Consider the following 12,069-nt stretch of genomic DNA (forward strand, 5'->3'; position numbering starts at 1 on the left):
TCTCCTCGGTTCCACCCCCCCCCGACTCCCCCATCCCAGGCCTTTAACGTGGAGAAAAAACTAAAAGCAGAACAAGGCAGAGTCTCCAATAAAACGCCCAGTACCTCGAGCCCGAGCGCGAGTGCCGGGCGGCGAGGGGCGCGGGAGGCGGGGATGGGGCGGCGGGCGGGGGGGACAATGAGCGCGTGAAGTTACCTGCCCGGCAGCGGCGGGGCCGAGAGCGCCGGGGCCCCGCGGACCAGGCAGGCTGCGCGCTCGGCGTGGACGGGTGCGCGCCGCGGCTTCGGGGGGAGAGTTGAGCGCTCTTCCACCCTCTATTTTTTTTTCCTCTTTTTTTTCTTTTTTTTTTTTTCTCCTCTTCTTAAACAAACCACAAACGGATGTGAGGGAAGGAAGGTGTTTCTTTTACTCCTGAGCCCAGACGCCTCTCTCTGTTCCGTCTAAGCTTGTTTTTTTGCTGAGCACTTTTTTTTTTTTTTTCAAAAAGGAAAAGAAAAGGAGTTGCTTGATGTGAGAGTGAAATGGACGTAAGATTTTATCCACCTCCAGCCCAGCCCGCTGCTGCTCCCGCCGCTCCCTGTCTGGGACCTTCTCCCTGCCTGGACCCCTACTATTGCAACAAGGTGAACGCTCTGCTTTTGTCTGCACCGGTTCTGGCGGCTCTATCCCGGGAGGGGGGCGGCGGTGGCCTGGCCGCGCTGGGGCCGGCCGGGCGGACTGGGCCGGCTCGCGGAGGCCCGTCCCGGGCGCGTTCGGTCGCAGCCCGCGGCGGGCGGCGCTGCGTGCGCTCGGGTAGTAAATATTGTGGAGCAGCTCAGGGGGTTTGCCAAACAACGCGATTGTGCGGAAAGTGACACGATTTGCTCGGATTCTTTCCTTCCTGCTGTTCGCCACTAAGGATCCCTGCTTAGGTTTTCCGGGAGACATTAAAAAAGAGCGAGCGAGCGATTAAGAGAGAAAACACACGGAATACTTTGGGGGTGTGTCCGGGGTCCGGGAACTGAGGCAGAGTAGGAGAATTCATTTTATTTTTTAGTTCCTTCTTCTCCCTCCCTTTCTTGGACAGCCGGGGCTCGTGGCATCGCTTCCCAGCTCCGGATCACTTGCAAGAGGAGCAGCCAGGAGTTGGGGTACCAGGACCCCTGAGGCTCTGGCGTTCCTGAAAATTATTCTATAACTCTTTTGTTTTCTTTTCCGGCAACAGAGCCGGAGTTCCGACGCTGGCCCTTGTGGCCCAGGGCTCAGTGGGCTAGTCGAATTATGCTTTGGGGGAAAAGCTCCCGTTTGGGGTGCGTGGAAATAGCAAGTTCACTGGAAGCCAAGGTAGCGCTTCGCGTTCAAGTGTAAAGCTCCGACACTGGTCCCCAGGCTGTAGTTGTACACCATAGTTGGCTGACCACCCAGTGAAAGGGCCACCCGGGACAGGAGAAAGGCATTTCATGCTGATGACCCAGAATGAGGACACTGGCAGAAGCTGGTCCGGAGCTCAGCTTGGCCCAAGGATAGGACAGTCAGAGGTTTCTAGGGAAGTCTTTACTCTCCTGGCTTCAAGCAAGCAAAACCCTAGAGGAACACCAAGGGCTCGCTCCTAGGAGCAGCCATAGACCACAGCTGTCCTTGCCTGGGTCTTGTTGGAGGCATCTAAGTAGTCCTGGCCTATAGAGGTTGGTGGGGAGAGTTCTCTGAAAAACGTGGCGGGCCTTCGGGGCTTCCAGTTCTGGCTTGATGATAAATCCCCAGATTCTCCCAGTCCCTTCAGGCACTACTCATCGACCTGTAGGTGAATTCCACCCGAAGAGTCTTTTGGACTCCCAACATTTGTTTCCTGGGGAGCCATCACTTTTACATGTGATGTAGAGGTGTTTAGTGGGCTACACCCCCAGCCCCTGGGCTCCCTAACATGAGACAGGCTAGTAGTTCTCAGCCCTCAGATTTGGTCATTACACACACACACACACACACACACACACACACACACGGACGGAGGGAGGGGGGGAAGGAGGGAGGGAAGGAGGGGGAGAAAAGGAGGGGAGAACCCTGAGAGTTATGAGTTATGCAGGCATTACCCCGTGGAGAAACAACTGGAAGCCTTGTCCACTTTAATACTCAGGAAAAGAGGTGTGTGCAAGAGGATTAGGAGTTAGGGAAGCGGGTAAAATAGAAAGACTCACACACAGGGAGCCCTTGAGCCAGAGACAAGTTGAAAGGTCCCTGGAACTTCAGTAAGCGGAGGCGTTTGTGCCAAGGAGTTTCACTATTTGCTGGTGACACCGTTCTTGCAGCCTCTAATCTGTTCTGAGTTTAAAACCCAGGGTTTTGTGCCGGTTACCTTTTATTTTGCTTTATAACAAGAGTATGATTGCTTTTTTTCTTTAAAGTAGCAGGTCTATCTTGGAGATCAAAAGACCTGTTGTGTTGTTGCCACCAGAATCAAAAAAATCAGCCCCGTTTTTGGCAGTAAAGCTACACAAGTCTGATTGCATTTATCAGTGAGTTTAGGCTTCCCAAAAAGAAGGTAATGACTTGAATACACATTTCACTCGTCATTCTTGTGAAAGTAGGGTCACATTTAATTTAAAAGTTAAATGCTTTGGAAAAATCAGGAATTACTTCAATATATTAAATCATTTTCCAATTAAGTGCCTTAAATAATTTTAGAGGGTTGCGCTGTGAACTGAATAAATTAATTTTGAAAGTCTTCACCAGTTCTTTGCTCGCTCATTGAAGTTCCTTTTAAGTCACCCTGTGTGGAAGAAGCAAACTGTTCTTTTTAAATGCAAATTAGCCATCCTTTCTATAGACTAGTTGCAAGTCTTCTATTTAACTTACCCAGGGAAGAATGGATTTTTAAAAATGCAAAGTCATAAGACTTGTTTCTTCCAGTAGAGAAAGACCTCCTGGATCTGTTTCTCCAGGGACTCTCCTGCCCATCCCCGTGTCACAGTCTATCAAATATGTTTGTCTCCTATCCTTGATTGTATAAAATGTACTGAGAAGGTTTCCAGATCCCACAGAAGCCCAGGCAGGCACTTGGTTCCTACTCCATCGCGATTGGCATTGGTATAAAATTCCTGCCTAGATCCACTATTTGAATTGCTTGGGACTGAGTCAATTAGTGCTCCTTTTTGCAGCGCTGTGTGGAGATGTGGAAGAAGAGGGGAGAAGTTTGGGAAGGTGGAAAAAAGAAATCCGTGTCTGGGTTCAGCAAAACCTAAGTTGGGTCAGAGAGACAAGATTACGAAGTCAATCTGTCCTCCTTCTGAGATGTAGTGAAATATAGTTCATTAGAAATAACAGTCACTTTGCTGGGCTATTTGTTTTTAACAGGTTGATCAGATCATAAATTGCTAATTATCTTTATTTTAAACCTGTCAGCGCTGTACTGTTTAAAGTTGGTGTGCTAAGTCCCGGTGGAACTATAACTTTCTGTGTCCTGGTGTCTTGCAACTGTAAATATAGTTTTCCAGTGGCATTTTGTTTTTCAACGTCAGAAGAGACCCTAATTGAGAAAATGAATATCCTCTTTCTGAGCTTTTCTGAATTGAAATGTGGTTGTTTTACTTCGCTGACACTTCCCAGCCCCACGGCTCTGTGCATTGCCAAAACACTATTTAGATTTTTCAGTTAATAAACTCTGTAGGAGGCACATTAGGAAGCAGTTTAACCCGGCGCTCTTTTGTGAGAGCCCGGTGCATGATGAACACATCACAGTGCAAACTGGCCTTCACTTCCACGTAGCCCACTGGGGGAACAAGGCAAATGGAGTCGGTTATAGCCAGAGAGCAAGCGAGGTATCCCTTCCTGTAGGCAAACTGCTACAACTAGGGGCATGGTGCACACGCTATCCTCTATCTATGTAGGTCAGCTTTTGAAAGAACGATGGAGCCCAGCGACTGGCCAAAAGCATGTATGCTAGAGGAAACAGCCTACACTTCCTGCAACTGAAGCCTTAGTTCTATTGTAGACATTGAGAGATGTGTACCAGAGCAGAGTTTCATCTAATTAGACTATTTTAAGTAACGGCGTATTCCTTAATTGAACTGAATGTTACCAAAAGAAATTAGATTAAATGAGCTCCCAATTGGAGTTCGGTAGCAAAATATAGTCCTATTTTTTTTGCTCTAGTTGAAGATGTCAAATCATCAGTTTGAACGTATACCTACAGAGCAATGACAGCTTACTGTTTCTTAGTGCGATGTCATTTCTAAAGACTGTTTTCACTGATTTCATGCTAAAATGGGACAAAGACATGGCACTTGTTTCATTTTTGCAGTGATGTGGTGTGTTCTGTTATTGCTCAGTATCTGCCCACACATAAGGAGCAGTAATACAATTATGTTATGGCTTGGCTAATGCCAGGGATACTGACCTCGGCCAGCAGTCGGGGGCGGGGGGAGAATCATAGGGTTTACAGTCCACAGAAGCTGCTTTTATGGGCTCATTCCTGAGTCTTCCATTGGTGGATTTAAAAACCGGGAGCCCTACACGTAAACTCTGGCTTAATACTAGTTACCTACAAAGTCAAGAGCGGTCGTTATTTGGAATTCTGGGCTTTTGATTGCAATGAAAATGGAACGTGAATACTCTTTCCATGTAAACTCGAGAGGAAAGATCGTTTGTGGACAGATATTACAGCTGTGATAACTTTTGAGTAAAGCAATATTAATCATAGTGTCTGTGGGATCTTCTTTGAATTTATTTCCCTTATTATATTGTAGTATGCATTGTTCTTTAATGTGGCAGACCGCGTCATGCCTAAAATACAGGACTTGCAAGCACACTGAGATGGAGCCATTATTCCTCTTTTGATGAAAAATGTAAGAAGAAGAGGAAGCCGGAAGGAGGGGAAACAGGAGGGAGGAAGATGGAAGGGGAAGACGGGGACTGTGTAGGCAAGTTAGAGTGTCATAATTCATTAATTTTGTCTAACCTGCTAGAACTTCTATTGATTATCTCTCTGTCTATCTATCTATCTATCTATCTATCTATCTATCTATCTATCTATCTATCTTGATACTCTGTACATCATTTGTTTAATCAAAACTTCCTTGGGAGTTGTATGGGCTGGAACCTTATATAAGATGGATGATGAACTTATTTATTTAGACAAGAAAGCATAAAGCAAAAAAAATCATATAATTTGGGACACTAAATATGAAAGCATAAAAAACCTTTAATTGTAGTTATTTTGACTTTGTGAGATGTTTTAACGTCACCAATCCAGTTTTGTTTTTTTTTTCCAATCCCAGTTTTTAAGTGTGCCAAAAATTACACTTATGAGGTCTGCAGATATAGTATTTTTAACACAGCATATGTGGCCTAGTATTCTGAAATTTTATTGTATATTTTGACAGTTACTGGATGATAATACTAAGGAGACTTGATAGTTTGCTTGGGTATAAAATCTAGAGTAATATTTAATATCTACTTGAATATGTAGTGTAGGGCTGAAATTATCTTTGTGATGTGCTTGCAAAGAGGTTAAGAACAAGATAGCAGTAAAAATAAAATTGAAACAAGAGGAAGTAAGGAAGTTGATGCTGCTTTGGTGTATGGGCTATTTGTGGTCTTTCCACAGTATTTTGTACATGTGATGGGTTCGGTTCAGTAGGGATAGCCTAGGATGCTGGAGGAGAGAGATGTGTTTGGGTGCCTAGGCTTTTCATAGCCTGCCCCACAGCCCCTCTCCACTGCCTTCACTCCTTGCTCATCCCTGCCCTGGATACTGTCCTGCCCATTCTCATTCTTCATCTGAGCGTGTGATGGCTGTGTTCCCTGCTCTCAGCCCTCCTCCTTTGCAGGCCTTTGACTCGATGGCTATGGCTGCCATGTTCCCCTTCCTGTTAACATCATCACATAATCCTACTAACCTATCCATTCTTCCTGAAGGGCCCTGGTTGTATTTTATGGCTAATTAGAACTGAGGTACTTGCTTACTTTTTCTCAACGCCCACCCCTAGTCCCTACCCACCCCAAAACCACAGTCATAATTTAATGGGCAGAGAAACCCAGCTGGGGTGCCATAGAGGAAAAGTGACTGTGACTATTTTTTCTAGGCCATTGTCTTGCTCCTACTACCCAATAAGCTTAGAGTTTAGAGACTTACTCCATGGAGCTCATCCCCCAGCAAGAAAGCTTCTGTTGCACTTCAGAGCAGTGTAAAAATGAGACTGTGGCCAGGCAGTGGTGGCGCACACCTTTAATTCCTACACTTGGAAAGCAGAGGCAGGTGATATCTGAGTTCAAGGCCAGCCTGGTCTACAGAGTGAGTTCTAGGACAGCCAGGGCTATACGGAGAAGCCCTGTCTCAGAAAAATAAAATAAAACCTGAGACTGTGGCCCCCAGTTGGCACATATAGTAAGTTAAGCATGTTACTCTTCCAGAGACAACACGCTTATCATTTGCATATATTTCTATAAGAACACCTACAAAAAACTAAAATGGGAAGAATGAGCCGCGCAGCATTTATGAATTAATCACATCACATTTAAGTGTTTCCAAGAAGTTCTATGTAGGACTTGTGTTTCATGTCCCAATGAATATGATCTATTGGTCATCATAAGTTGATTAAACACTTTTGCTTAGACCAAAACTCATGCAACCCAATCCTAGAGTCTATACTTGTAAGGAAAGAAAGACTGACTGCCGTGCATCATCGCCATGGATACTGGAACCTCAACCACCCCAACCACAGTTGTTACCTGCAAGAAGCTTCCATTTGAAGTGTCTAGACACAATGCTTGTTTATGTTGTTTATTTAAACTGAATGTTTAATTTTTTTCACAGTTGTAAGGATGCCATGCTTTTTGTTGTATTTGTTGTTGAGTTGTTGACTTCTTCAGTTCTCCGGATGTGTGCTTTTCTGACTCAGTGGCCCCTGGTTTGCTCTGGTCCATAGTGATTTGCTTTAGGGGAAGGAACCTGGCTGGCATGCCAAATGATGTGGCTCACATCTGTTCTAATGAACTTGAACAGTTTGGTTCTAATCCTTCTATGCCAAGTTTTGTTCTGAAGAGCAATTTCTTTTTAAAAGCAGTTGAATTATAGACTGCTTAGAAATGTGGTTTGTAATGGAAGTGCCAACAGCCTGTTAATTGGAGCAGCACTTCCATCATGCTTGGCCATGCGCAGTCTGCATTGACCTGCATGAACTTCGCCTGGTTCTAGCATGTGTTTCCCTAGCGCCTTGCTGTTGGGAACAGGGGCATCATAACACTGTTTGCTTGGACACTCAAGTTAGCAGAATAGGGAGGGGCAAGGCCCTCCCAGGAAGAAACTTCTCTTCTTCATGATGGAGGGAGCAGAATTTCCCCCATTGCGCCTCAGTTTGATCTCTTAAGAGTTTGCCTGACTTGATGAAAAAGTTCTGAGACAATTTTTGAAATCAGCTTTTAGTTTCCATTTCACTCAGGAAAAATCATCTCTGCTGCGTATTTACAATGCCAGACGTCACGACACCCATGCCACTATGCACTATTTCTCTTATCCATTTTGTTTTTTTACCGAAAAGTTTTAAGTGGGTCTGCTTTAGCCAAGTGTCTGTTGTTTCTTCTCACCTTCAAGTTGTGACCTTTTATAAAATCTGTATTTAAAGGATTTCTAATAAAACAAAGGCATGCTTAACTGTTGAGAACCTTTACCAGTGTCCAGGGAAAATGTGAAATGTTTGGAGAAACCAAGTGTATTCACAAGCTCCATGTGTCTGCCCATGATAGTAATGAAATAAGCTTCCGTATCAAATGTCCTTCGAATGAGGTCATGAATGCCGCCGTCAGCATTGTCTTCACCAGAGAAATTGTGAGTGCACAGTATTTGTGTAATGTATGTATCTGGGTTTGTGAGTGTGTTTCTGTTCGTGAGTGTGTTTCTCTCATGGTCCTCAATCTGTTTCTGACCATAAATATATGGGAGACTTTATTCTCACTGACCGACTCCATCAATCAATGTGTACAAGAACAGCAACTAAGGAAGTCATCACAGCTACTAGGAATCCCCAGTGATTACTCCATTTTAAGAAACTTAGCCATATTTCAGAGGGGAAGATGCTTTGGGACTTTAATTGGACATGTGCTATAATCTAGTAGTATAGAGAATTAGTTCTTTCTGAGGAGAACTTTAGGTCTTTCTCAAGAAAAGACTTTTTCTTTTCTTTCTTTCTTTCTTCTTTTTTTTTGATAGTTTGGGATGAGACCTCATAATAAGCCTGTTTCATTTGCCTCTAAGTAAAATAAACCCAACCCTGAGAGGTTGTGACTCCCTCCAGCTCTGCTTGTCCTTGTCCAGAGAAACCTAACTTTGTTCTGAAACTGGCTCAAAGTTGTGATACTAACACTTTGTGCCTTGTTCTTTCATGTGTCCAGGATCTCCTGAGCCTCGTGTTAATTAGAAGCCAGTAAGAATGGGTTCTTTTGTGACCCTTTGGTAAAGAGATTGAGTGGTTAGAAGAAGAGTATGCTGTAACAAACACTGTGCTGGGCTCCTTTCTGCTTCTCCTACCCTAATAGGGCTGTTCTAAAAACTTTCACACTGGTGAATCTTTTGGATGTTAGTGAAAGAGATAAAATCTTTGGAGGGCAAAAGAGAAAGGGGGAAAGGTGGGATCTGCCTAGGTGTGGCTTGTGATCCCTTTTCTGAAACATTAGTAAGTCTCTCTGGGAAAGTTTTCTTTTTTTCTTCTCCGCAGTCAGAAGCCTGGTACCTAACGAGAAAGATGCTAGATATGGGGTCAGGTGCCTGATCTGCAATGTTAGAAGATAGGATAAAAGTTTAGAACAACCCACGAGGAGAGCCCCTGACTTCAAGGAATCAAGGCCACCTCTCTGCTCTTTCTTTGGATATACAAGTCAGATACTTGCGATATTATATGAATAATGAATTAGTGAATGGCTCAGCTGGGTCTACAGAAACTGCAGTCAACATTAGAAGACTGTGCCGCCTGATCTCCTTAAGTCTTTAACTCAACGAAATGGTTGACATAGAGAGAGTTGGGGAAGCTTTGCAGGCATTGGTATCTTGTCAGCATGGTAAATACCAGTTCTTTTTGAAGTCAGTACTCCATAGCCTAAAATGCCAGTAGCAATTGCATAAAGAAAAATGTTAATAATAAAGAGGCAAGATAACCTTTCAACAAAAGTATATTTTATCATTTGGCAGATGCAGTCATGAACATTAATCATGGAAACCTGCAGATAGTAAAAGCTTAATATCAAAGCTAATGATTTATTTTATGTTAATGACTTTCTGCTCAGGCATAAAAGACTGCTCGTAATGGACTCTCAGAGCTGTGCTCGGTTACTAAGGCTAATGGCATAATCTTTCCTCTCCCAAAATTAAGCTTTTGAAATAAATTATGCTGTTATTTTTCAAGGTAACTCTAAAAAATTTACTGCAAAACCAATCTTTTAAGAACTGCTTAAAGTAATCAAAAGAAGGCGGGGGAAATCCCAGCATAGCTTTTCCAGCTTGTGAAGAGTTTTCCTTAATGGCAATACTAGGGAATTTTAGAGTGAGGCTTGTGCAGCACACCCTGCCTTTTGGGGAGTGCATCTCATACCACAATGGAACGTGCTTTTCTCGTCCATTACCAACCCATAATGAGCCAAGTGGAGCTAAGACACTGGGATATTTCACTGAGACATTTTGAAAATCATGTTTACAATTAGTTATAACCAGCATTATATTTCAATAAGAGATAATTTGCCTGTTAAAGTTCACATAATGTGCTAATCATGTCTGGTGGTTAATAAAGGCCTCCTACTCACTCCCCTGGTGGCTATAAAAGGCTATTATATTCGTGGTAGCAGTTCAGGTACAGCTGCTGCGTGTTAATAATGCATCATTGTCCCGCTAATCAACACAGCAAAGGTCAGCACCCCTAAGCACCTAAACCACCTAGGCTCTTTCCAAAATATTTATTAAGACCTTCACAGTGCATCTGTTCATTTTCCATAGCCTCTAGTCAGTTAATTCCACTCCAAGCTACTTGTGTGATAAAGGTTTTGTACCCTAAGCTGGGTCGGAGAAGAGATTAATATATATTCATACTAATCTCCCACAAAATGTTTCCATTTCCGCATTCATTTACTGAACTAGTGTCCAATGGTAACAGCTCTGAGCCCCTTTGTAATTATGAATTACAATGCAGGAAGAGTGAAACCTTGCATGTTATTTAAGGAGACGTTTAAGAGTAAAACAGCTTTTATGTAACCAGAATTAATTTAAGTACTCGGAGTAAATCAGGCAAGGGGAGGAGATATTAATAATCTAAAGAGAAATTAATTAATGTTGGTCTGTAGACCTGAGGCAGTAGTGAAATATTGTTTTCTTAATTGCTCTTTTGGCATAGGGAAACAACACTAGTAAAAACTTACTAAGCCATCTTTTCTGCATACAAAGATTATATTCACAGGGGATTTTCATTTTACTGGAAAACATTGCAAATCAGTAAGCCAGCATTTATCTGCATTGAAATTAGGCAAACAACAACAATTCATAGGCATGGGGATAGTCTAATTGTCTCTCTGGCCCCTGTCCGTGGAAGGTAACTCTTGTTTTCATGTCCTTTGAGAGAACACAAAGTGTTAAGTGAAAAAGACCTTGTTTTTTTCCTATTGCATTTGTATTTTCTGGCTTTTGTTATTCATTTTTATAACTTTGAGTGTGAGTGAATATCTGTATGAGAGATAGAGAGAGAGGGGGAGAGAGAGAGAGAGAGAGAGAGAGAGAGAGAGAGCTTTGAACATTTTTCAGAGGAGAAAAAGAAAACAAAACTTTTCCCATCATCAAGACTGTGAGTGGGAGGAGCTTTCGTGGGGGAAACCTAGTGTACAATGGTGCATTTGTCATGCTCTAAATATATAATGCCTAAAATCAAATATGTACAGGCACAGTTGTGATCTATGAAGTCCCTGGCCCAGTGCCATTGTTTGTAGTCTCTACGGTTGTCATACATTGTTCTTTGCACATCATACCCTTACAGCAGAATTTGACACAATTTCCAGCTCTCAGCCCTGCACCATTTTCCTTGCACAGGATAAGTGAGTTTGACAGGGTGTGTTGAGGACAACCCTGGCAAGCAATTGATATTTTGAAGTGGCAAGCGTTTCAGCAGCTGCCTGCTAGTGAAAAGAGAACGATAAGATATACTGTATTGTTAGTTCCAGGGAAAGCATTAAGGTTTAAGCTCTGCAGAAATGTACACATTATTCGCCAGTGGTCGAGCAAGTCTTTTATGTTGGGAGAGCTTAGCGGCCTGGCTGGTGTGAACTACAATGACATTGGTCAGTAAATGAATAGGAGTACTTTGAATTTGAACTGCTGCCAATTTTGCACCAACAAAGGAACTGACAAAAGAATGATTTTATGTGAAATGCAAAGCACACACAATGTTTGGGGGGTGGGGGGTGGGGACAAAGACAGCAAGAGCAGGAGAAAAGAAAATCCACACTAAAAATATTCCCTAACATATACTTGCAAGGAGGCCAAATAGTTAAGACACATCTATTTTTCATGGCTCATCAGCTCAAACCTAAGCTGTTTAAAAACCTGTTGTATATACATAGGCTTTCAGCATGCGATCCTATGGGATGGAGAGTGTTTCTCTAAACATCTCACTGAGCCCTGCAGGCCTGTTGGCAGAGTATCAGAGTCACCCCACTGCTGGAGCCCCCAGTTCTCTGTCTCTCTCTGGGAGTGGGAAATTGTACTTTAATCAGTGATGGCACTTTCAGGGTGTAATGTTCATTAGCAAGGCAATTTGTCATGACTGTTAATGGTCAGGATGTAAGCGTCCTCTCACTTACGGGGCCTCATAAGTAAGGAGGCAAATATTTCAACATCCGATAGTATTAACTGGTTTCAAATCTGTAATCAAGGCTAGTTGCTCACAACAGACACAGCAGCAGACTAGCAAGCGTCCTGCATTCAATTTTCCTGCATCACTTTATGGACTTGGGGCTTTAAAGCGCACTAATGTACTGTTAGGAAGGACACAGTCTTGGGTTCAGTGTTCAACAGAAGCTAACTTACAAGCAGAGTTTTCTCCAGGTTCATCTGGAAAGGATTTATGT

At 43.2% G+C, this 12,069-nt stretch overlaps 1 protein-coding gene across 1 annotated transcript in view; it reads left to right on the forward strand.

Annotated features, from left to right (window-relative positions):
* The first annotated feature begins 240 nt into the window (after positions 1–240).
* Tox (thymocyte selection associated high mobility group box) overlaps positions 241–12,069 on the forward strand; it is a 273,143-nt gene continuing 261,314 nt past the window's right edge. Inside the window, exon 1 of the mRNA XM_050119253.1 lies at positions 241–623. Coding sequence (XP_049975210.1) covers positions 522–623 — 102 coding nt within the window. The 5' untranslated portion in view covers positions 241–521. The remainder of the gene's footprint in view (positions 624–12,069) is intronic.

The sequence above is a fragment of the Alexandromys fortis genome, unplaced genomic scaffold (assembly GCF_014885135.2).
Source record: "Alexandromys fortis isolate MF-2015 unplaced genomic scaffold, M_Fortis_MF-2015_v1.1 scaffold_18, whole genome shotgun sequence".
Lineage (NCBI taxonomy): Eukaryota > Metazoa > Chordata > Mammalia > Rodentia > Cricetidae > Alexandromys > Alexandromys fortis.